The 26,677-nt window shown below is 42.1% G+C and overlaps 1 protein-coding gene across 1 annotated transcript in view; it reads left to right on the top strand.

Annotated features, from left to right (window-relative positions):
• The window catches only part of TMPRSS15 (transmembrane serine protease 15), a 1,384,111-nt gene that overhangs the window by 942,075 nt on the left and 415,359 nt on the right, over positions 1–26,677 (top strand). Inside the window, exon 18 of the mRNA XM_069204099.1 lies at positions 18,817–18,927. Within this exon, the coding sequence (XP_069060200.1) occupies positions 18,817–18,927 (111 nt within the window). The remainder of the gene's footprint in view (positions 1–18,816; positions 18,928–26,677) is intronic.

A 26,677-nucleotide genomic window follows, 5' to 3' on the forward strand; every position in this document is an offset into this window, starting at 1 on the left:
AAACAAGCAGGGCACTTTATTCCCTGCCAGCTTAGGCGAGTCGTTGTTACAGTTTGCTAGATAATTAATGCAATTGTTTATATATAGGAGGAAAAGGGTAGGGGCTAGAACACAACCTTGTCTCACTCCTCTTCCAATGGCAACAGGATCTGTTAGATTGCCCTCCTTACCACTCCTGATTTGTGCATAGGTGTTCTCATGCAGTCAGACCATAAGTTTCAGAAGACCTTTGGGGATGCCCATATTGGCTAATGTCAGCCATAACAGGTTCCTGGGGACCAGATCAAATGCGGCTCTAAGATCAATGAAGACCACATACAAGTTACCCCCTCCTACTTCCACGGTCTTCCATTTGATTGTTAGGAATCTTAGGACTTGATCTATGGTACTAACTGCTGGTCTAAACCCTGCTTGCACATGAGAGATGGCTTTGGTTTCTAAAATCCATTCTTCAAGATGGAACAGGACTTGCTTTGCAAAATGTTTTTGAAAGTTGTCAAGTAAGGATATTGGACGATAATTAGCAGGGTCAGAGGGACTGCTTTTTTTAAAAATAGGAACTATCTCCTCTCCCTTCCAGGAGCTCGGGACTGGTGCTCCTGCAGCAACTGCATTAGAAACCAAGTTCAGATATGGGGCCCACATATCCGGTCTTGTCTTATACAGGTCACCTGGGATTTTATCAAGGCCTGGGGCCTTTCCCCAATTCAGTCAAACAATCGCAGCCTTAGTTTCTGCCAGGGTATATTTGATTGGGGAGGCCTCGAAGATCATAATATCATTCAATTCCCTAGTAGTAGCTTCTGTAGGCCCTGAATATAATCGGCCAAAATGATCAGTCCACTCTACGGGGAGGATTGAAGCACCAGGCAGATGGCTGGGTTCCCCACTAGCTTCGGCAACCAGTTTCCAGAACCTCGTAGTATCATTAACTTTTGCAGACTCCAGAAGGGTAGCCCATCTAGACTCATCCCATCTCCTGCGGGCCCTGCTAAGTTCCTGTTTATAGTCTTTCCTTGCTTGCCTTATATGCTCTGTCTGGCCCCCTCTTAGAGCTCTCAATAGTTTATGCTGTGCTTCCCTGCATGCAGCGCTAAACCACCTTGCATTGCACTTCTTTTTTGCTTTACTAACAATCTCTTTGGTGAAAAAGTGTTTTAAAGAGTTAGATAATTCTGTATGGGCTACTATAAGCCCTTCACCATCTTCTAAAAGCAGGGACATACGCTCCATTTGGTCAGCCAATAGGCTATATAAAGATGTAATAGAACCTAGGTCAGTGTTCAAAGATTCACATTTGACATTTCGTCTGTTATTTGTCAGTACGAGCTGTTGATCGTAAGTCTTAGGACAAGGAGCTTCAAGTAAAGGTAGCAGACCCCTAACCAATAGAATCAGTGGCTCATGATCACTTTCCTCATGTTCTAGAACCTTCATATCAGTCATGTGACCCCACAACCGAATGTCAAGCAGAATATATTCTATCTGACTCTTCTGGGCTCCAAGCCTAAAGGTAGAGTGGAGATTAACATCCGAGCGGGAGCGACCGTTACAGGCCTGAAGACCATGTGCCAGTGTAATATCCATGACTTGGTGGGTTAATCTATTCATTCTCGGTCTTTTGCTCGACACCAATTGTGGGATACCCCAATATGCGTCCTCTTCTTTGTATAGTTCCTGGGCCAGCAAGTAGGGCTCAAACGTAACATTAAAATCCCCTGCAATAAGAATGAAGTAGGTGGAGGTTTAGCAGGAGAGAAAGCTATCCAAAATAGTCAAAGCGTCTGACTCATATTTACTACCCAGGCTCCTGTTATAGATATTGATTATTAGGAGCAGTTTTTCCTTAAGGGTTGGTATTATTAAACCCATCAGATCGGGACAACCCATATCTACTACTTCAACCCGACACTTGAGGGAGCAGCTGAGCCATATGAGCAGTCCGCCTGAAGGTCTCCCGGAGGTCGCCTTGCATGCTGGGACCCAGTAGCTTTTAAACCCAGTTCTATATTTGGGCTCCAATGCCCACGTTTCTTGAAAAAGGCATATTTTATGTTCATCTATAAATTTGCTCCATTCAGGGATGCCCATTTTATTCTCCAGCCCTGCAATGTTCCAACTAAGAACTGTATCTAACGCATCTGTTCTGCCTTGGGGAGTTTTAGCCGTGGACTTCCCTCTAGTAAGTGAAGTGCCATGAGGAGACTTAGTACCCCTTGCAGTCATAGCTAGACTAGTCTTGGTTACATATTCTGCTACTTTATCACCCAAAGGATTGCTCGCCCCATTTAGATCGAGGCCTGACATGGTCGATTCAAGTACCCGGGCAGATGGGATAGACCCACAATTGTTGGGACCTATTGGTTCCGGGGCTGGGTTGCACACATGAGCCTCGCCCTCCTCACTAGCTCCCCAAATAATGATCTCCCTACTCTGACCACAAAGAAAAGGAGGCTGGCTATTTTCCATCCTACAAAATTCTGTCTGGGCAGGTGGAAGGATTAGTGTAGAGCATCTGATGTCTACAATAAGAGTCTGGTCAACCTCAGGATTGCCTATTCCTATTCCTTGTATTCCAATAGTTCTAGATACAAGATATTTCTTGTCCAAATATCTAGTTCCTTGAAGTTTAGGTGGGCCATGCACGGGGCTAACTTTTAGTCAATCAACTTCAGAAAGAGAGGGTGAAAGAGAGCTACATCCTATCTGGGGGGCAAGCTGCGTCTGAGAACTAATAGAGCCTCCAAGTGGCATTGGCGCCCCCTTAATAGCTGATGTAACTGGATGAGGGTAGAAAGCTTTGAGTCTACACAAAGATACTTCTCCCCTAGAGGATTAGATTTACACACATTTGAAGAGAGCTGCTGGACAAGGGAAGGTGAATCAAAATTGATAACAATACAATCCCCCGTACCAGGCTTCTTAAGTGGACCCACCCAACCCACCCTCCTCACCATTAATATTGAGGGTACCATATGAAATGCAAATCTGGCGTTGATATGTAACCAATGTATGACCTTGTTTTCAGTTCTATAAATGATTCAGGGGTATTGGTTTTAAGTTTAGGAACACTCGTAATAACAAGAACGTATGGGCAGGATTCCGGTGGAAGATGTAAAGTTCTCAACTTAGTTCCTCCATCCATATGCATCAGGTCTGTTGGTAGGTAATTCTGGTCAGGAATAACTTTGTAGGATTTCTTTCTCATATCGTTGGAAGAAACAGTTCCTCCATTCCCTCTCGAAAAGGGGGTGGCTCCCTTAGAACACTTGTCCTTTGAAGCAGTGGCCAGCCTGCCAGTTAAAACCCTCTCTGGTTGATACAGAGGATCAGGGCAATTAATTAAAGGCCTGTGATCCATACCCAATGGTAAAAGGAGGCTACTGGCACTGTTATCCGGTAAGCTCGGAGGAAGAGTTTGACAGGGAAGCTGTGAGTCCGCTAAGGGGGGAGTAACCATCTGCTGGGACTTGATAAGGCCTCTCAGTTTCTCCTCAATGGCTTGTAGGCGAGTTACTATTGGGTGTAGCCTCTCAGAAAGCTCTTCTTTGATACGTTCTATTATGAAATCAATTGCTGAACGATCGTCAATACATGCTTGAGCTGATATATGATCCTTATTCCAAGTTGGTGCCCCATGATTTGGGGAGCTCAAAATACGGGCCCGTTTGTTCCTTAAATTTGCATCACCTTGTTTTCTTTTACCTTTTGTATTGTGCTCTGGATTGGGTACGGACCTGCCTAAGATCGGCTGTGCCAATTCCAGTAGCTGAATGGCATTATCCTGAATCTCCACAATAGGCTCCTGGGTAGAGATAGCCGGAGCGGACTGCAAATCGTGTGAGTGAAGAGGTTGTATTGGAATTTGCGGTGGGGATAAGGATAGGCGATTAGCTGCCATCAGTGGGGGGGCAGTTAGACGGCGCTCAACCATTTCAATTTCCTTTTCTAATGCTCCAACCGCTTTTTGGAGAAATCCGTCTAAGGTCTTATTGTTACCGGCCTTTTCCAAGGGTGCCCCCCCTTCCGTCTGCCCATCTTATCTCTTTTAGTTTTCTTTTGACCAGGAGACGTGTTTTAGGCTCCTTGGTCAGCCTTTTACTATAGGCACTTGCCTCCTCTGTTCCCACCCTGTTTCCACCCCACTGGGGCCTAGCTGAGAAGACTGAAAATCTGAAAAAATGCAGCTCACCAGCAGCAGTTTGTAGTCCTCAGGTCTGTGGTGGGTTCAACCACTGGTCGCCAACCCCAATACAAAGAAGAAAATACTGTGGCCCAGCCTCCTCCGGGCGCAGGACGGGCCCGCCCTTGGCCCGGGCTTAGCCCGGTCGCGTCCCACACACGTCCTGCGAAGCGGGCGCGTGAAAGTTTTAAAGGGGCCTTTGTCCCGCCCCTGCTGGTCCGTCCTCCAACAGCGCGTCCCGCGAGCAAAGCGGGCGCACGAAAGTTTTAAAGGGTCCTTTGTCCCGCCCCTGCTGCTCCGTCCTCCAACAGCGCGACCTGCGGGCAAAGCGGGCGCGTGGAAGTTTTAAAGGGGCCTTTGTCCCGCCCCTGCTGCTCCGTCCTCCAACAGCGCGTCCCCAATTCAACCGTGTTTAAAGGGCAAGTTCAGCCACTTTACTACCCTTTAGCAGGGGTAAAATGCACAGACTTCTAAAGTGAGCCATAGTACAGGTTTCAGCAAAAGGCAAACAATCTGGGGTGACCACACAGAAAAGGCGGCTTTTCTACAATTGCACTCAGAGGTTTGGGAAATAACTGCTACATTTTGCATTAGTTGCACCACTTGTGCCCCTGCGCAACACGTCAGTAAATATATCCCTAAGAACTGGAAAAATTCATTATCATTTTGATATTTGTCCATTGTCTCCTGTGCTGTTATATTTTGGGGCTTAATACTTTTTTGTGATTTTGGCTTGTCTAACACTAAAAAATTTTAGAAAGCCAAGTTTTCTTTTTTTTATACTTCACATACTGATGGCAATAACTACTATTTCAAAAGTGCAGTTCAAGAAGAAGATAATTAAAATAGGACATGATGTCTGTAGTACAACATTATTTTCACATTTGTTTCTCATTACTGTCACTAAATTGTTAAGGGCTAAGAATAGAATGATTTGTTTTGAACTATAAATTAGCAAAATAGATATTGATGTTATTCTATCTTAGGCATGCATTTCTGAAAAGCGTCTTAAAATACATTTTCACATGATGACTGAGCTAATGACTTCACCACTAATTTGCTTTCGAAAATGAAAGCTTAAAAGAAGAAAGGAACCAGCTTCAGTGTATAGCGATGGATGCACCCGTGTAGGCGTACCGCTATTTTCCATAATGTTTTATATTTTGGATGTTTCATTTTTTTCTCAAGTACATAATAAGAGTTTGCGAGGCAAAAATTATAGCTTTATTTAGCTGAAAAAGTATGTTTGCTGAAAATTATGTTGCATATGGATAATTAGAGGAAAATATAACTAATGTGAAAAACTCTTTACTTGACCAATATATTTTATTATTTTATTTTCTTGGCTGAGTCAAACCGGACCAGATAATATTTCCGTACGTATGCAATATGTGGTGTTATTGTGATACGTGTACTCATTACACAGGTCATGATAAAAGTGAAATGAGTATGCCAATATTTATAGATTCTTTTTGGTATGCTTTGTCAAACTTTATTAATACAGTGGCCGAAATTTAATGAAAGGTACGCCACAAAGTTATTGAAGAATAGCAATGTTCTTAGTGTCCAGCCTCTTCATTTGTGCACAGAAAGATTGGCAACTTCTTTCAGCTCAAAGAGGTTGTGAAAAATGAGCAGCTTAAGGCACACCTGATCGTAGGTTTTAATGAAGGGCCCCTGGGCGTCTCTGGGTACACCTCTGAATGCAAACCTGCCCCCATCCACAGCTTTACATGGAATGAAAAAGATGGAAATCGGCTAATAGGGGAATGACCTATTAAGTACGATTGGGAATCCTAACCAAGAGGCATGGCACATGTAAAAAAGGACATTACTTAAAGCAGATAAACTAAAATCCTGTACTTCCATAGTGGGCCACCCGACCAGTATTTTGGCGCCTCTCTGCGAGTTTTCTATTATTGTATCCAGACATTCAATAACGGTCATACACCTAAAATGTGCCAGATCTATTGGATTCGCCAAAGCTCATTAGCTTTCTCAGATAAATGAATAACAATAATTTTGTTGTGAATAATTAGGATTGAAAAGACTGTGCACTAAACATTACGAACCTCTGTGGAAGGGATAGTGGTCTTCAGAGACAACCACTCCTTTTCTTACCTTCACACAACTTTCCTCTACAATCTCACTCTCTGCTAGACGGTTACCACCTTTTCTCCCCAAATCTTTCTGAAATCCTACATCTGCATATCTCACACCACATCTCTTTCCTACCCAGTACCCCCTTTTCACTGTCTCCTGCACATACTTCCTTGCATCACCCTCATGTCATCATACCTCCACACACCACACCCATTGACCTTTAAGCACTGTTCTCTGTTACTTTCACCTTGTCATTTTTTAACAGCTCTATACCTCCTCCGTGCACCTCTGCATAGAATCACAATTGGCACATGAATACTGCTCTGTGCAAAATGCGAAAAGGCCAAGGGTTGGATGGGCATGTGTTATTAACACCTTTATGACCCACTGACAGGAACTGTGAAAAAGCTGCACTACCTTCAGCCTCATTCAACAGGTCTCCATTGTGCCCTATTATAAACACCCACTCACAACCTGTATCTACACAGAAACCAAGAGTTGACTCAGTTCTCAAAACATACTGTACAAGAGTAATACGTAGTATGAAAAAAATACAGAAACACAGCATCATGAAAAAGCAAACATTCATATCTAATCCAAGGTTAAAAAATATGTGCAATATTCACAGGAAATTCTTGACTGATGGATTACCTTAACGAGGTTTACAGTCAGGGTCCAGAAATCAGAAAAAGAAATTCCTGTAAACCTAGGGGTGTGAATATAGGGCCTGATAGATTCGCATTTCAAAGTCTAGTTTTAATTACTACTGGATCTAAGATCTGTAGGTCCCGTCTCACTGAAAGACAGTGTCCCATCAATATCCTTCTCTGGAGATGTGACAACGATCTGGAATGCACTTCTAGTGCAGATTAGACAGATATGTTAATCTCTGCCCTCAAGAGGGATCTCAAAGAGCATTTTGTTAGCATCCTTAGACAATCTTTATCTGTCGCTTGATTCTCGACAATGGGAAACGACTTTCGGATCGCAGGTATCTCTCACCTGTACAACTGTACCATTATTTTGCTGACAATGTAAATAAACAAAAGTGACATAGGTAATTTATGCTCAGGTTAAGAAGGAACATTTATACTCACCTAAAATGATATTTTAAACTGGTCAGTCATTGTAAATGGGGTGCAACATTGCTCACTCACCATTGCAAAGCATGTATTCTGGTCCCTGATTTTACCTTACAAAGGGCTACACTGCATCTCTTATTATTTTGCTGTGAAAGTGCCAGTATAATATCAATGGTAAATGGTGGGGAAGTTGTGGCCCTTATCTTGTTAGATGTGACTGCAGCCTTTGACACTGTCTCACCTTCCCATTTGGTTTCCTGCCTTTCTCACTTTGGAATCAAAGGCAAGGCATGGAGTGTATTGGGCTCCACGAAAAGGCCCTACAATGGATACACTCCTTCCTGTCTAGCCGAACACAAAGAGTCAGACTCCTGCCTTACTGTCAGAACCTATGGAAATCAACTGCTGAGTTCCACAGGGCTCTTCTCTGAGCCCCCAACTTTTCAACATCTACATGGCCCCTTTCCCATTCATTGTCAGGGACCACAGAATGAACATCGTCTCTTATGCCAGTGATACCCAGCTGATCATCTCATTGACCGAAAACCCCACTACTGCCAAGAAGTATTTCCACAACGGGATGGAAGCCATTGCCGACTGGATGAAAGACAGCTGTCTCAAGCTCAACTCTCACAAGATCGAGATCCTCATCCTGGGACCATCCACATCAGCCAGGGATGTCTCCTGGTGGCCATCGACCCTCAGCACCCACACACCCCAACAGACCATGCACGTAACCTCAACGTCATCCTGGATTCATTGTTTACCTTGACCCGCCAAGTAAACTCAGTCACATCATCCTGCTTTCACACACTTCAACTTCTCTTGAAGATCTACAAATGGATCCCAAAGTACTGCTGTAAAACTGTAGCCCAGGCCCGGTTTACCAGCTGACTTAACTATGGCAATGCCCTCTACATTGGTACCACCCAAAAGTTACAACACATCCAAAACGCCTCCGCCAGACTCATTCTGGACATTCCTCACCGCTACCATATCTCCAGTCACCTAAGAGACCGCCACTGGCTCCCTATCGAGAAGAGAATTAACTTCAAGCTTCTCGTCCATGACTACAAGACCCTCCATGACCTAGAACCTGCCTACCTCAACCATCACATCACCTTCTACACCCCCCATCAGACCTCTCTGCTCCTCTCAACAAGCACTAGCCATCAAATCCTGGATTTAGGAAGACCTCAGCCGGTGGGAGATCCTTCACCTACCTTGAAGTAAAGAGCTGGAACACCCTGCAACTGCACCTCAGGCAGTCACCATCGCTAACCCATTTCAGGAAGGACCTTAAAACCTGGCTCCTCAACTGAAGCTCAGAGGACAAACCCCCTTAGCGCCTTGAGACTCTTACGGGTGAGTAGCTGTCCTTCATAAACCCTGATTTGATTTGATTTCTATGGGTGCTGCACAATGCAGCACATATAGAAAGAGGAAAAACGAGCAGAAGAAAGATATTTCTCCTTCTTATGCCTCCCGTGGGGAGGTGTAAGGTTATGGCACTTCCCCAGTATACAAGCTTTTGTAAATCTTGGGATGCATCAAAATCCATGATTGTTGCATAGGAAAACCCACGCAATGCCCATGGAATGCCTCCCTGGTGCAGATCAAGGCAACTCATCGATGCCTTGCCTTACTACATATTTATGAGGCGAGTCAGAGACAAACAAAGTGGCTTTGTGTGGCCTCATAGATATGGTTGAGAGGTTTGTGGTGCCGCTGCATGACTAACAGTAATGCAATGGCGATGCAAGCCTCTCACAACTACATCCCTTAGTGCCCTGACATCTTTGGATATGTGAGCCATTTATAAGTTATTTTAATTCCTTTTTATTCATACGATTTTGAAGGCTATGAAAATGTGAGCATGTCAATTAGTTATGTGACTTAATCCACTCTTTCTGAATGTATACTATATGTTGTGCACGATGAAGAAAAGTAAAACGAACAAAATTGGAGCAGTGAGGCTGACAAGTATGATGTACACCAAATAACATACGTCAGTGTGAAAACGTGATGCCTACCACATGTAGATGAAGAGGGTGACAACACGATGGTCGTCCTCCCAGAAAGCATTGCACGCAAGTAGCCCATTAGAGAAAAAAATGCCTTTAAGTCAACTTCAACAACAGAGTGAAGAAAAACAGCACACATCAGTTACAAACCCAGATTGCATCTTTAGAGAAACACCTGTCTATAATTTGCATTTCATTTCTCCAAGTTACTAAAATATTTAGTAGTTCCACGGCTTGGCATGGGTGATATTTTGCCTGAGCAGTAATTCACGATTTGACAAAAAGCTGTTATTTGTGTGCAGTATAATATAGTTATTTTGATGGAATGCTGCGTGAAAACATATACCTAATATAGAACTTATCACACAAACATACACACACACAACCTGGTAGAAGCTATTAATCTACAAGGATGGATAGAAATTTACTAATGAAAAAACCTCAAGACTTTCTCGAATAGTGAATTTATGTGCCAATGCCATCTCTCGTACAGGAGAGTATCTTGCCATTGCAATGCCTAAACTTTTTGACAGAATAATAGCATTTCATTTGGCTAAATTATAATGCAGTTGGTGAATTAGTGAGTTACCTTTGAAGTTGTGAGTTTTGAACTCTGATATTCAAACAGATCAGTTTTCTGCTTTGGAATTGACATACATGTCTTCCTTTTTCTTATCCTTATAAAGCATGAGTTATGGTTACTTCAGGTAACTCTAAATATAACTGGTGAATTGCTATGGTTTTGTATGATTAAAATGTGAGCCTTACAATAACATCCCTGTAACCTTTGGGTTTTTAAGTGAATTTCTATGTTTTTTTCAAAATTCTATTTCCTTATTATCAGTGAATACCATTTTTTTTGTGTATAGTGATTTTCATTAGTATACATTAATCCAACTGTGGACAGGCCCTGAGGCCAACCCCTTTAAGAACCCAACCTTTTACCGTGCACAGCCTTTACCCGTGCGCAGCAGGGGTTGCCTGCAGTCCCTGTGATCAACCCACTAACCTCCCAACCCTACTCTGCCCCATGCCTTTGGCCATGCGTGGTGGAAGTTGGCCACAGCCTACCTCTCTGGGTGTGACAATAAGCGTAAGAGGGTGTATCTGGGGGTGAGAGTGGCTGGAAAGTTTCTGTCTGGGTGTGAGAGTGCATGCATCAGTGTGTTAGTGGGTGTGTCAGTGTCTGTGCAGGTCTGTGAGTGGCTGCATGAAGGTGTGAGTGGGTCTGTGAGAGGGTGTGTGAGTGTTCGAGTAGGTTTATGAGTGGGTGTGTGAGTGTTTGAGAGGGTCTATGAGTGTGTTAATGAGAGTCTGAGTGAGGCTGTGAGTGGGTGCACAAAGGTCCAAGTGGGTCTGTGAGTGGGAGAAAGAAATTAAAAGACAGAAAGAGAGGGAGAGGGAGATAGTTTTTTAGGCTTTGATGGATGATGTACTTAGAATTAGATAATTTTGCACAAATTGAAAAAAAGAATAATTTTTCAATTAAAACAGTAACATCCCTTTTTTAGTATGAGCCTTAAGGATTTGTAATTGAAAAAAAGGGAGGGTAACGAGTCTCACTGGACTCAAACTCTCAACACTCAGTGTGAAAGTCCGTGACCTTCACACTTGAGCTATTATTTTTTTAAATATTTTTTAAGCTCTTTATGGACTATCTGGGACTGCGAGGGGAGCCTCAAGGTCTCCACCTCAGTCCCTGACAATTTTGTTGAATTTATTTATTTTGATATATGCCCTTTACAGGCTATGTGGGACCATGTGGGGACCTCAAGGCCTTATCCGCTGTCCCATAGCTTCAGCAAAAAAAGGAGCTACCTTAAGTAGCAACTCCATGCTTGCTGAAGTGAAGCTTTCATCTCTGTTCCCTAGACGCATACCTGCACAAGACAGAACAGAAATGAAAAGTCCACTTACGACAATTTGGATCTGCTTGACAGGTCCCGCTGTCAGAAACCAGAGTTTTTGCTGTGATGTGGCTGCAGCTGTCAGTGGCTCCTTCAGAGGGGCTGCACGGCTCTCCTCCTACAATTATAGCCCCAGGGTGGTGGGGGTCCTCTGGGCTTAAGGGGGGTCCAAAATGGACCCACTTCACTGTTTTCTTAATCTTTGTCCCGGGGAGGGGATGGTCCGCAGAGCAGCAGGGTGGCCAGGCACCCATCCTGCACTCCTATTGAAGAATGCCTCTTATTCTTGGCCCACCAGGGAGCTTAAAAATTATGAAGGGCAGGTGCCTAGGCATCTTGGCAACATGCACTATGCGTTGATGCTTTACTACATATGTTTGGTGAATATGCTATTGTTCATACACAGACACCGCAGTCTTGATCTACTCTGGTATACCTTATGATATGCATAACATTGAGGCTGCATTTTTCTGGGTTCTAGCTGTGTATACATCTGTATCTGTCAATCTGTACTACTATAAGATTAACATCTGTATGATACATTAATATTGTGAGGACGTTCAGCATAGAATGTGGTATCAAGGCATGAGCAAAAGAAAAAGTCTACTATGAATGTATTATTTATATTATTATTATTATTATTGTTGTTGTTGTTGTTAATATCATTATACGTTCTCTTACACCGTTGTAATATATGTGTGTGTGTGTGTGTGTGTGTGTGTGTTTAGGAAAGTCCTCCTTTTTGCCCTAGTCACTCCTAAACTTTCTGACTGATACTGGTGGTTCCTGACTCTGACTGTGCCCTGGGCACTGCTAACCAGTCCCAGGAATCTGTGTAAAATGTAATATACTAATTAGGCTTAACACAATTGGCTGTGCCACCCTTTCTATAACACCCAAGTATATGGTAGGGCATGTAGGCTTAGGGACCCCAGCATAGATAGTACACCCACAGGTGCACTACTGCGGTGCCCGGTGTCATTTTAAAAGCAATCCTGCCTTGTTGGCTTCTTGAAAGATAAAGTTAACCCCACATTCAACTTTGGAATTAAAAGTACTTCTAAAGTCCTAAACTACCTTACTTTTACATATATGTCACCCCTAAGGTATGCCCTATGTGCCCCCAGGACTGGGTGTGGTGCAGTGTAACTATAATCAGGGACTGTATAAAAGGTGTTTTATAAGCCCTGGAGAGGGCAAAATAGTAAATTTTGTTTCTACCCGTTGTTATTAATGGGCTCCATGGGCTAACATGGAGAGACTTTATTTAAAAATAATAAACTCTTATTTTCCCTAGGAAGGAGCTAAATATAGCAAGTTTAATATCAATGTAAAAATTATAGTAAATCCATCAACTTCCCCCTGTTGAATGTAATATAACTCAAACTGGGAAAGAGTTTTAGTACTCTTGCTAAAAATTACCAAGTTACCAACTTCAGCCCTGTAGTGCCCTTCTCTAATTGGTCAGCCTCTGGCAGACTAAGCCAGGCTACCTTGATGAGGTGTGAAGTGGCCTTGGCTGAAACAAAGGAAGCCTCTGGTGGGAGGAGATCTGCCTCAGAGATGATAGAACAGGATGGGGGAGAGCAGCCAAACTGGACTTCAAAGGAGGGAAGGACATTTGAGACAGCAACTAGACCTCCCCCATATCCTGTAGCCCCAGACAGTCAGGTGCCCCCTGATTAGATTAAGAGAGGGCTGAGAAGGGGTGTGTTAAGGGAAACTTAGCTACACCAGTGGGTGGACTCAGCCAGATCTAAACTCAAGGATTTAATTTTTGCAATCTTGGATTTTGGAGGAATGAGCTCACTGGGATTGATTTTTTCCACACTTCTCAGGAAGTGGCCACACAAAAGGGTGGGGGCCTGCATGCAATTGGACAGGAGCACCCCCCTGCTTTCCACCCCAGGAGCAAGGATAAATATGGCAGAACTGCCCCACACATCAGATCCCTGCTGGAAAAAGATAAGAAAAAAAAGGACTGACCTGCTGGAACCCTGGCCTGCGACTGGACACTACTCGGAAGGACTGCACCAGCTGCACACTTCACCAAGAAAAGGACGTTGTCTTACTTCTATAACTTCAAGAAGGGACTCCCTGTAAGCTACAGGTAGAAAGAGCTGATCAGAGTCCCCTGCATCAACTTTTTCAAAACTAGCCTAGCTGACCAGTGACCATGTAAAAGTTTGGACCAGGTACATTCTGGGAGTTGAAGTCCTAACCCCAAAGGAGCACGTAAGAGCTTTTGGAAACTTGGGGTGAATTGTGGATACCTGAAGGACCTTAACAGTACTTCTGGAAGAAGATCCAGAAGTTTGGAGAAGTTTTGAGCAACTTTGAAAAAAAGCTCCCTAAGTGGACCGAACCAACATCGTGAGTCAAGCCCGCCAACTTTGACTGCAACACTACCTGACTTGCAGGTACGTCCCACTGAAATGCTCCAGAGCACCAATATTCCAGGATTTGACCGGGGGCTCGTGGAAAGGCAATCCACCAAATCACATTGAAAATGGCTTGCTGAGGATGGTCGACGGACGCCAGGGAAGAAACGCTCCAGAAATGTCTGAAGGTGAAAGTTTGACCAAGGCCTCACATGCAATGTATCCGAGGAGGGCTCCAGCGAGGTCGGCTTCAACTTTTGACTTGGTCCTTGACAAATTATTCCATCCTGAAAAAGTTTCCAAGTCTGAATTTAGAGAACTTCACGAGGGCTCCAGTGCCCTCAACTTGTGATTTGTCTCAGTCAAGGAAAATTCATCAAGAAAACATTTAGGTGCAGAAGTAAAACTTTAACCGAGGCCTCCCGCTCAGTGTAGTTGAGCAGGGCTCCATTGCGGGTAGGCCTCAACTTTTGACTTTGCCCCAGTCGAGTACAACCAGATGTCGCTTTTGATTTCTAGGCAATAGAAAACATTTAGGGGCATATTTATACTTGTTTTGCGCTGAATTTGCATCATTTATTTACGCAAATTCGGTGCAAAACTAACTCCATATTTATACTTTGGCGCTAGACCCGTCTAGCGCCAAATTTATGGAGTTAAAGTCATTTTTTGGATGTGGAAACCTACTTTGTGTCAATGAGAAGCAAAGTAGGCATTCCCATGCAAAAAATGAGTCTATGGCCTTAGCGCCATATTTATCTCTCCATTCTAGAATCACGCACAGGAGGGAGGAGGGGTCACAAAATGGTGCAAATCTTGCTTTTCATCATTTTTTAACTCCTGGGTCAGGGTAGGCATTAGGGGACCTGTGGGCCTATATCTATGGTGGAGTACCATGGATTAAGCCCACAGGTGCCTTCCCAAGGCCCCAGAGACACCCCCACCCACACCAGAGGGACAGCGGAGGATGGAGTACCACATCCCAGGCAAATATAGGTAAGTGCAGGTAAGTATTGTTTTGTAAGTGCCAGTGGGGGCCCAGAAATGGCCCCCCTTACATGGCACTAGGCGCAATGACCATGCCCAGGGGACCCTGGCCCGCTGTGCTGGCCATTGGGTGGTGGGCATGAGTCCTGTCTTTTCTAAGACAAGGATCATGTGGAATGGATGGTTTTGCATCGGAAAATGACTCTAGGCAGGTTAGAGTAATTGTGTTTTTACTCTAACCTACCTAGTGTCATTTTTTGGTGCAAAACCCCCTTCTTCCATACCGCCAGCCCCACCCAACTAACAGCATTTTTTTAACGCTAGCCTACCCTTTGCACCAGCTTGCACCATTCCATAAATATGGTGCCTGGTGCAACCCGGTGCTAAAAGTTTTGGTGCAAAACTGCGTTAGTGCAGTTCTGCACCAAAAAGTATAAATCAGGGCCTCAATCTTTAAAAATTAATATCTCTGGTTCCTTTATTGGATTTTTGTCATTTTGGTGTCATTTTAAAGATAAAAAAGTAATGTATTGTTATACTGAGTGTCGGACTTTTATTGTTTTTACTTATTTGTTGTTTTGTTGGTATTAAAAGCTTTACTCGCCTACCTCCTACGTTAAGCCTAACTGCTTGTGGTCAAGCTACCATGGGTTAAGCCATGATTAATTTATTGAGACCTTGACTGGACCTAGTGGGTGTTTGTGCACTAGTGCTTATTGTAGGTACTTACCTGCCCTTACCAATAATCCACTTTCCAATAGTTGGAAACTCCACTCTTCTGGAACTTTGGATCAAGTTTCTGGACATTTCCAGAACCCAGAAAAACTCATATGGAAGAATATCCAGACGTTTGGAGAAGTTAGGATCAACTGTTGTAAAAATGTAAAAAAGTTAAAGAGGTGCATTGTGGAAGTTGTAGTCTCAGACCCCAAGCGGCAAGCCAGAGCCTCTGAACTCTTGGTTGCTGCTGTGGACCATGTTCCTGAATCAAGAAACATTTCTGAATGTAAGAGTAACAATGTTACATGGTGGGTGGTATGAACTCTAGACTTAGGGCCTGAATTACGACTTTGACGTTCCCACCACTGGTCCACCAAAGCTGTGGGGTGGCTGACAGTGCATGGTGGTTGAGCCTCCCCCGAGCGTATTACAATATTCCTGCTGAGCTGACTGGCAGGAACATTGCAATACGCAGTTGCATTTTTCTTGTGTGTTGTGTTTTACTTAAATACTGTTTTGTTGATATGAAATGCTTTGCACACCTGTCTCACAAGTTAAGTCTAACTGCTTGTGGGACAAGCTACCAAGGTTTGCGCCAGAATTAATGTATGGAGACACTGACTGGGGCTAGTGGGGGATTGTGACCTATTGCTAATTGTAGGTACTTACATGCCCTTACCAAGGTATACCTTCGTGCACAAAAAATCCCTTGAGTTATTTTTCTCTTACTCTGTATGCTACAGAATGCAGCACATATTAAAAGAGCAAATAACACGGATGAAGGCTAAAAAACATTTTCTCCTCAGTATGCTCTTCTCTGGAAGGCGTAGCGATTTCACACAGTCCCAGGATTACCTTTGTAAATCTGGGTTAGTGTGAAATCAATGAGTGGCTGTACAACAAAACCTATGTTCCTCCCATGAAACGCCTTCCAGAATGTAATGTAATGCAGTACAGCACAAGGCACTGTTTTGCACAATATTTCTTAAAAAAGCCACACAATGCCACACAAATTGCCCTTTGCTTGGCTTTTTGAATATTTACTAGCATTTTTCATTATGGCTGTGCCACAAAAGTGGTGCAACCACAATGAAAAATGTTATTAAAAATGAACCACAGTATCACCATTTCAACAATGATACACACTCAGAAAAACATGAAGGTGCCATCTGCATGTATAGTTTGTGAAATAACCTCTAAGAATAGGTCTACTTAGCAGAACGTTTTATTTATACAAATGCACAAACACTGTAGTTAACTTTTAACACATGCTCACTTTCTGTGCAATTCAACATGGTCCAATAAGGTGCCTGTATCACCAAAATGCCAATGCGAAGACATTTCCTTTCAGAGTAATTCCTCATGTTTTATTAAATCTGTCTACATAAGTGCATTAATGCCAATTACCATGGCTACATACCTTGGTTATTTACAAGTCTCTCGCACAAGGTTTTGTTTTCTTTGTACTTAGGCTTGTGATTTGAGTCGTTTTTTACATAGAGATTGGGCTGAGAGTCAGGCAAAAATTGGGTTTTGCCCCTATTTTTAACTCGCAAGGTGTGCACATGTTCTATATTTCCAAAATGTTCATAGACACTCAATAAAAGGCAGTATGATGCAAAATGTGTACAGTAGAAAGGAATCAAATAGGCAAAATGTGTGCCTTATAGCGATCCCAAAGAGACTAAGGACCTGATAATGATTTTGGCAATCCCACCACCAGACCGCTAAAGCTGCGATGATGAGGACACCATCAAGCCAGAAGACTCACCCCCTCCATTGGATCATGAAGTTTGCACCGGGCTGACCACCATATTTCGACGTTTCTCCTGGTCAGCCTGGTTGAAACAGTGCAGCGACATTGGCCTCAGCTCCCTTAGAGCCAATGCCGTCACACACCAGCACCCTCAGAGTGCACACTTTTTGCATAAAAGACAGTGTGCATTCTGAGGGAGCTGGCAGGCAGGCCCCTGCACTGCCCAGAGCATGGTCATGGGCATTGCAGGGACCCCCCCCTTGGCCCCAAGCACTGGCTTTCCGCAAGCCTTTCCATGGTAGTGCAACACATACATTTATCTTTGTAAACCATAAATTCAGTATTAATAAGCTACCAGATTTTTTCATGTTACAGTAAATTCAAACCAAAAAGACTATGTTAATGCTTTAATGTAACTATAACGTATTATTGCATTCTCTACAATTCCATGTCACTTTCAAAATATTTCTTACATGAAATTAATTATCGTTTTAACGAAAACTGTTATTTAACATGCTAAACTATAAGATGAAAACAAACTAATGTGTTAAACGTAAACTCACAAGGCTATACCACATGCCTTTTAACTAATGACCTACAGTGATTGCATGTTAATATGGCTTTTCAGTGCACTAATTTAAAACAAAACTTTTAGTCTTTTGGTTGACATAATGCATAGATCATCACATATAGATGATCATTGTACATGAGGGAGGGTACTAAAAGTTCTATCCCATCACATGCATTCATGCAAACTTTCCAGCGGGAGCAAATGATCTGATATGACATTGCTATTTAAAGAAAGTGTGGTGTTCCTGATTCTGTGGCTCAGGAAAAGGATGTGTTTCTGTAAAATTACATCATGTGCACCTGCAATAGATCTGCATGGGCACTATGTTTTTGAACCACGCTCATACTGTGTAGTATGTTCAGGATCCTTCTACATTTATCTTGACTATGCCAAATTATAGAATAATTGTTCTAAGTGGACATGGCCTACAAATCATCACTATAAAGAACAACCAGTTAAGATCATGAACCATAAAGGCAGTACAACTCTCTTTTTCTTCTCTGTTTCATATTTAGAGGAACATATAAAAACGACTGTACAAAATATGTCATAGTCGATTTGAGTCACTTGGAACATAAAATTCTTTCACAATGAAAGTCTGTGTTTTTTTAGTTGGCTTCTCTTGAGCAACGTGCATTATCGCTATATTCATAAATCAGTTCACAAATGCTTCCATTCCATTTCATACTAATAAATGCATACATAGGCCCTCATCAGAAGTGACACGTTATTTTAACTGGGCCATATCATAGGCGTTACAAGGCACTTCGGGATTATGAGCCCCGTGCTGTTTCTGTCTTGATTCCCCTGAAGCTTTTGGGTGTTCAAACAGAAAAGAATCTCAGGCGGATGCATCTGTGTATCTGTTTCTCTAACAATCACCCATTGTGTTAATCAGACAAGTCATTCTTAGGGTCACTATGGGGCAGATTTGCATTTGGAGTAGCGGAGGCGTAAAACAGTAGTACTATTTACTTAATATAAATATGAATTCTCAAACCTAAGGTGGGGAGAGCGTCGGATAATCTATGGAATACAACAATTACACAGTATCTGATTACAGAGAAACTAACTACAATTCATTATTCTATTTTATTGGCAGAACCTTGCCCTTCCAATAACTCTCGCTGTGTTAGTGGGGAATGTATACCAAACGTAAAAATATGTGATGCACACCAGGACTGCAAGGATGGAACAGATGAATCAGAGTGCGGTAAGCAAACCTCTTGCTTCAGTTTTAAATTTTTCTAATTTCTCAGGAGGTCTTTTTTGCGATAATCAGTGAACAGATTCCACATAAATGACAGGACAGAGCTGGAACAGATATTTGTTTCCCACGAGTAAAAATATGATTGTGAGGAAGATCGAGTGGCCTATACACAAGCGAAAAAATGTTTGTAGATTATTTTCAGGCCTCCTCGTAGACAAGTTCTTTGCAAAGGGGGTTCTGTGTTTGTTTGCAAACCAGCAAGTAACAGGGAAACACATTTCGCAGTATTTATCTACTTGTAAAAAAGAAGTGCAAAAATATTTTTTCAGAATCCATTTAATACAAAGAAATTTTCATTGTGCCATATTATAAAATGTTTTTATGCCAGGAAAGAACTAAGAATATAGGTTTTAAAACTATTGCTAAACAAAAATAACACTTTTGTGTCCACCAATAACTCATGTTTGTCACAGATTTACGTTTGATCCAGCAGATCTGTATACCATCAGTACATTGAGAAGCCAGTACATTAATCAATTGATTTAAAACAATTAAATCGAATCACCACTTAATGTGTTTAAAAAATATAATTTACAATCATAATATATATAGAAAAGTCATAACCATGTTCACCAACTACGAACTGCAAGGGTAAAGAAAACAAAGGGGAAAAAAACTAAAAGGGAAAACTACTATAACTTTTCTACTCTAAATCCTGGCAATTGCAAGATTTGGACGAAGTGGGCTCACTCTTGCAATGTGACATGCTTCATCATAGGCTATCTCATCCCACCCTGGTGAGATGGTGCTACCAGGGAGGACTTGAACTCAAGATGGACTATCTTGAGTAAGTTCTTAGAATTGTTTTTTCTAGATATGTATCTAGGATCCAGTTAGTGCTATTAAAATCACCTTAGAGTGAGCCACAAAACATTGCTTTTTAAGTGGTATGCTAGGAATGTATAAAAATACTATAAAGTATGGTGAGGGGATATTAATTGGGTGCCATGGCCCTTATGTACCTCTGAGGTGGCAACATGCTTCTGTCCTTTGGACAGCCTAACTAGGTATTGTGCATTCATAAGTGCTTTTAAGGGGATCTCTAGACTTTTTTAAGGTAAAGGTGTGAAAAAGAATGGAAAGGACCTACCTCTCTTATAGAAGTCACAAGGTAATTGTACCTGGTATGCAGATAAAAAAGTATAAGAAAGAATTGACAATAGGGTAGACAAATATATGTAAGTTGCAATGTATAGACTGCATAATGGTCTTGCGGTATACTATTAGATATTCAAGAAACATTAAAATGCAAATGTGGCACATGTGACACATCACATTATCATGAACAACATGCATGCAAAGGTGGAACGACACATGTGAGGGGAAAACACATGCACATTTCCCATGTGGGTTTAGATATTACATAGTGCCTAAAGGGAAAATGCCCCATGGTCTGTTCTGGGAGGACGTCTCCTGTAAGCACACTCTGAGGGATAGGAAAATTAGATATATACTCCAATTACGCTTTCAAATATACAAACAAGCTGCAACGAACAGTATCAAGGTATTGATCATTCTTTTTGTCTATCAGGATGGGAATTTTCCCTTCCTAAAAAAGATTCCAATCCTTGGTCCTGGGTAGTAAACTCTACATTACTTACTTCGTCAAGCCGAAGCACCCATAATCGTCCTACTGTATCGCCATCGAACAGCTGCCTGGTAGAATAGTATGCTGCAAGTGATGGCATTTTTATGCAGTTGTCAAACTATCGCATTGGGAAGAAGGGTGTTCAGGATTTTCAATCAGAGGATTTTTTTTATTTTTTTTTAAAGAATTAAAATTTCGTACACCCGAGAGCAGATCCAACCACTGTCGAGATAGCTTACGATGAATCATGTCACATTGTGTGAGTGAGCCCAACTTGTCCAAATCTTGGCATTGCCTGGATTTAGAGTATCAAAGTGATAGTAGAGAGACAGAATCTGCAGAAAAGCATTTAACAATGTTTTTGGTTAAGTGCTTCCATACTGGTCACCATGTCATGTTGTGTTTTGGATGTGCTACTAGAGGCAGACGTGGTACCTAATTGAGCCTCTTTTTCACCTTCAGTGTTAGAGAGAGAGAAAGAGAGAAAAGTACCACATTAGACAGCAGTCAAGTGAGAGATTTCTATCCTGTATCGGGTATTGAATGTTCGGCATGACATTTTGATCAGGATTGTTTTACATTTGGTCATTACAAAGTCAATTCATATCTAGCTATATATGATGACATATATAAACCAGAGGGATGATTGTGGTTTTGAACAAATAAGCCATTTTGTGTTTAAGTGACAGCTGAAAGTAATAGAAAAACATGTTGGATCTACTTATAGTTTAATTAGAGTTTAGTTGATATTTTTCTGCAGACTCAAAAGATGACATTTATGGGTAGTGTTGAACGCAGTGTGGGCCAGGGTCTGATCGCTGTAGGTGATGAGATTCAGTACTGGGGGACTAAACAGTTTGGAGACTGGAACCTAGATGCAGTAAAATGTATTTTGGGTGTGGCAAACACATTATGAGTCACAGATCATGAATCACTTAGAGGTGTATAGTGAGTCAGTATGTTACCAAGGTAGTAAGGAGCTTAGCCGGTAGTCACATTTTATATGATTGCTAGTAATTTGTAGTGTAGTGTTTTTAGCTGAGAGCCACCAAGTTGTAGAGTGAAAATAAGTATTGGATGTGTGCCTTTGCAGGATGAATAATGGTAAGCTTATAGTGGTGAGTAAGGAGTCATGATGGAGACGTATGAGCATGCTGTTGCAGTAGTCTAATTTACTCAGTATTAATGTGGAAAAGGAGACATGAATATGGTTTACTCTATTGAATATCTGGTACCATGCACTGTGGAAATGATTAATGATTCCATTCTCATATATGGCCAAAGGAAACCACAAAGTGTCTGGAAGAGGAGGAGAAAGTCAAGATGTCTGTGAGAAAGTAGATTGAATTAGGCAGAAGAGCTGGTGCAGAGGAGGAGGTAACATAAAAAATATCAGTTTTGCAGGAATTCAACATGAGATATCTGGGGGCCATTCAATGTCAGAACGAAGTAACTCATTCAGAGATTCTTGAATGCAGTAAGAGTGAGAGGGAGGAAAAGGCAAAGAAGATCTTTGTGTCATTTCTCTGAATGGAACAGGAGAAGACAAAAGAGGATATGATGTCTGCACATTATGTTATAAATTGCAAACTCAGGAGTAGATCTATGACTTCACCTAGCCACTGATAGATCAAGAACATAAGCATGTATGATAGGTGATTGTAATGAGTAAAAGAAATAATGTTGGTAACATGAAAGTGGGCAGGTTCAGTTGAGTAGAGTAGCAATACCCCAAAACTAATCAGTACACACTGCATGGATGTTAGACCAGATAGCCATAAAACATCTAAGCAAAACTGCTCAAAAGGTACTCTCTTACCCTCAAACAAAAGATGTGACTAGGTACATCATGGCAGGGTATCATGGGTATTTTTCACAGAAATCTTTGTCTACAAACAATCTTCTAAAAAAAAGCAAATGGTTTTGAAATATTTTTAAAGGCATCTAACTTTTCAAAAGGTAATAATTAAATATTTTATCTCAAACATAGGTTTTTATTTAAACTTTGGTGTCCACCAAACTCTACTTTGAACCAGGTGGGCTATACGTTTTCTAACAGGAATACCTCTGCTTGGTCTACCACCAGAAAACTTACTCTGAAGGCCCAATGAAATGTAGTCCATCTGAGTAAGGGCATTAGACCTCCTACAGAATTAAGAGCAGGCTGTCTGAGGTCCTTTGTTTTCTGTTCATCACTGTGTAACCATTGTGAACATTTTTATCTACTGAAAATACTGTTTGCTCTTTTTCACAAACAATAAAAAATAAAGAATGTCTCCCCAAACTGTGATAGAAAACGTTCAAGGGTGTGTGCTTATACTTTGGGAGTTTCTTTCTGAAAAACAAAAAAGACAGTGGATATACACAAATCTTTCAGGGTCTTCATAGGAGCCACCCTGGTGGCGACTCGTGTGAATGCAAAGAGGACAACCCTAGGCTGTCGATAAACTCAAAATACGACAGTCTTTTGTCCATAAGTGGCGAATGCAATGCCCCCAGATCCTGCAGACACAAGAAAGACTGACAAGGGATAATTCTTTTCCAGGTTCCCAACGTATCATGTGAAAAGTAGAGGAAATATATTTTCTCTACTTTGTATGTGGTAAAAACAGCAACAAAAAAGGAACATCAGTGTGTGACATTTTTCCCCACTGAAAAGAATGTCTGCTACATTTCCGCAAAAATTGCTCTAGAAGACTTGCCATTTTCTTTTTGTTTTTGCAATTTTACAAAACACAAATAGACTATACAGTAGCGATGTATTATGCATACAAACCAAGAGGTCAGCCAGAAACCAACAAATATATGAGTAAATAAAGAAATAAAGAAATAGAAAGGGACTGGGGAGCTGCTGGAGACAGGCAGAACCCAGGTGCAATGGAGCACCCACATTGGACACCCACGGGGCTGCAGGATGAACCTCTGCCCAATACCAGTGACCGGGGCCGACCCTCTCCCATGTGCAATGGGCCTTGAGTGCACTGCAGCCCGTGGCAGGGCCTAGAGAGGGATAAGTGGCATCAGGCCACTCACCCTAGGAAGTGGGGAGGGAGTGGGAAGGGAAGAAGTTATGTAAGTCCAGAGTTGCAGGAAAGACAGGAAAGGAAACCTGTGTGGGTACCTGGGGAGGAAACACTCAGAGGGGCAGTCATTTTTTTTTCCACCTGTGCAGTGGTTTTGTAATACCACCCCTGGTGTATGCAGAAATGAAAATGCTTTCACCACAAATGTTTTGCTTGTAATGTCAGCTTGCTTTTGAGGGGCAGTGAGATGATATCCAACTAGTCGTTTGATCAATCCCTAAGGGTCAAAATATCAATGTCACATGTAATAAAATTGGTGATAAGAGTCCAACTTTATCATGTCATCCTAACTAATAAAGAAACAAAGAAATAGAAAAGGACTGGAGAGCTGCTGGAGACAGGCAGAACCCAGGTGCAATGGAGCACCCACATTGGACATCCACGGGGCTGCAGAATGAGCATCTGCCAAAATACCAGTGACAGGGGCCAACCCTCTCCCAAGCGCAATGGGCCTTGAGAGCACTGCAGCCCGTGGCAGGGGCTAGAGAGGGATAAGTGGCATCAGGCCACCCATCCTAGGAAGTGGGGGGGGAGTGAGAAGGGAAGAAGTTATGTAATTTGGGAGGGACAGGAGAGACAGGAAAGGAAAGCCGTGTGGGTACCTGGGGAGGAAACAGAGGGGGAGCCATTTTCTTTTCCACCTGTGAAGTGGTTTTGTAATACCATCCCTGGTGTATGCGGAAATGAAAATGCTTTCACCACAAACTTTGCTTGTAATGCTAGCTTGCTTTTGGGCGACAGTGAGATGATATCCAACTAGTTGTTTGATCAATCATTAAGGGTCAAAATATAAATGTCACATGTAATAAAATTGGTGATAAGAGTCCAACTTCATCATGTCATCCTAACTAATAAAGTGATCTTGCTGAATTTCCTGTGGGTGTCCCAAATCTTATCAAAACAGCATACGTCTACACAAAGCCCAACAATGGGCAAGCTGTCATTTGGAGGCACACACCCAATTCATCCTCTCTCAAATAAAATGATCAAGGATAGAGTTTGTCCAGTTCATAAATGGTATAGTGCATAAAATCCATTATTTCTTGAAGCGTGGCTGCCTCTTCTCAGTTACTCTCTTTGACTACAGAAGCCATTATCAGAACTGTAAGTTTGCCATTCAAAAGAGTCTTTGTCATGAGTGTGTGAAACAGTTTGACAAACCTAGGTCTGTGATTATGCTGTTTAACTGAAGCTGTCAGCAGGATGATGGACTGGAAACTATTACTTGAGTTTAAGCACAGTCAAGTAGAACTTAGCATATGATTAAATTATAGTGGAAACGGATAATGCTGCTGAGTCTTGGATGATTGCAAGTCTATGATCCCTGAAGATAGAGGGTGAAGATGCAATGCCACCTTGGATATCACAAGATGGTAATCCAAGCTAGTTATCCTGTAATGAAGTAGTGGACGGTTATCCCAGTAGCAATATCAGCCGCAACAAAAACACCATAATAAACAAATGCAATGAGAAAACCTGTATAAGACTCGAAAACTAGATGAACAATGGAAGAATTGCTATTCATGTTTATGATTGGTGGCTTGAGCTATTGCACTGAAAGTGGGACACAGTGATGGGGGCTACATCACAATACCACTGGGAATCAGATGAATAAAGTAAACCTTTATGTAGGAGTATTGGTAGAAGAATGAGAAGTAGGAATTTGTCCAGGAGCTGATGCTGCTGCAACCACAGAGGTTTCCTTTCTACAAGAAATGCTCACAGTAACACAAATAGGAAATCCCCCAGCACTATTAATCATGGTGCAAGAGATGTGAGGTTCATGTGTGCCTCCAGGAGAGAATCTCTCGATGAATGTGTGCAACTGTGGGTGGAAGTGCAGGATTCAGTGGCAGGTTTGCTTGGCTGCTTGAAAATATCTGCAAAGCCAAAGAAATACTTCATTTGAAGGATAATCCCTTCTCAAGGTGACTATAAAAGGGCTGCAAAACGTAGTGGTTGTTCTCATAGCACATGCCCATTTGAATCTTGAAATGCTATGACTACAGAAGAAGAACCTTGCGGTTAATATTCCATGAACCTACCTATCATGCATCTAACTCTTACCATACCTCAAATGCACCTTTATCTGTTACTTTCAATTGCAGACTTTTCACAAATAATTGTGAAAGCAAAAATTAGTTTGCTGTTGTGATAAAATACTAGTGTACTAACTGATTAATCTTAACCAAGAGGCTGTAAAGAACCCGATATTTGGTGAAAGATTTTGGCCCAGATTTAAGAGGGCCTAGCGCCACTTTAGCACCAGCTTAGTGTAATTTGTTTTGTGGTAAGACGCGTTAAGGTGGCCTTTTACCCACGCCATATTTACAAAGTGGTACAATGCATGGATTGCGCCACTTTGCAAACCTTTGAACTACATTATACCTGTGCCAGGCATAATGTATGCAAAGGGAGCGTTCCCCCGTTAGGGGGGACACAAAAATGGTACAAAGAAATCTAACAGATTTCTTTGCAACATTTGTTTCAGCACTTTTAATGCCTGATCAGAGCAGGCATTAATAGGGTCCACAGTGATAAAAGAAGATCCCCAGTCGGAACATGAGAATATCCACCACTATCCTGGTTAAGATATCCATTTTCATGTATCAGAGATCGAATATACGTATCCCCTATTAAAACTAATTCTCATTCATTTTTTTTGCTTTCACTTACTCTAATTGTGGGACAGCGCCCTCGTCCTTCCTTTCTCAATCAGTCAAACAGTCAACCTATCCGTTATTTCTTTGTATCTGAGGGTGGACGTATCCTCCACTCAGATGAATCCCTTTTCCCTTTACTCACTTTCTGGAACCAAATTCTCTACCGCTAACCACAATTTGGCGGTTCCGATTCCCACGCCATCTTGGGTTCACAGAACCAATTAATTCTACATTGTGTTCCCAACTCCTGTTTAATTGTGGCGCAGAGGAGCCACACCATTGTTTACAATGGGCCGCTATGTACTGTTCAGGGTTAGTGCCAACATTTTGGTGCTATCCCTGAGCAGTACATCAATAGC

The sequence above is a fragment of the Pleurodeles waltl genome, chromosome 8 (assembly GCF_031143425.1).
Source record: "Pleurodeles waltl isolate 20211129_DDA chromosome 8, aPleWal1.hap1.20221129, whole genome shotgun sequence".
Classification (NCBI taxonomy): domain Eukaryota; kingdom Metazoa; phylum Chordata; class Amphibia; order Caudata; family Salamandridae; genus Pleurodeles; species Pleurodeles waltl.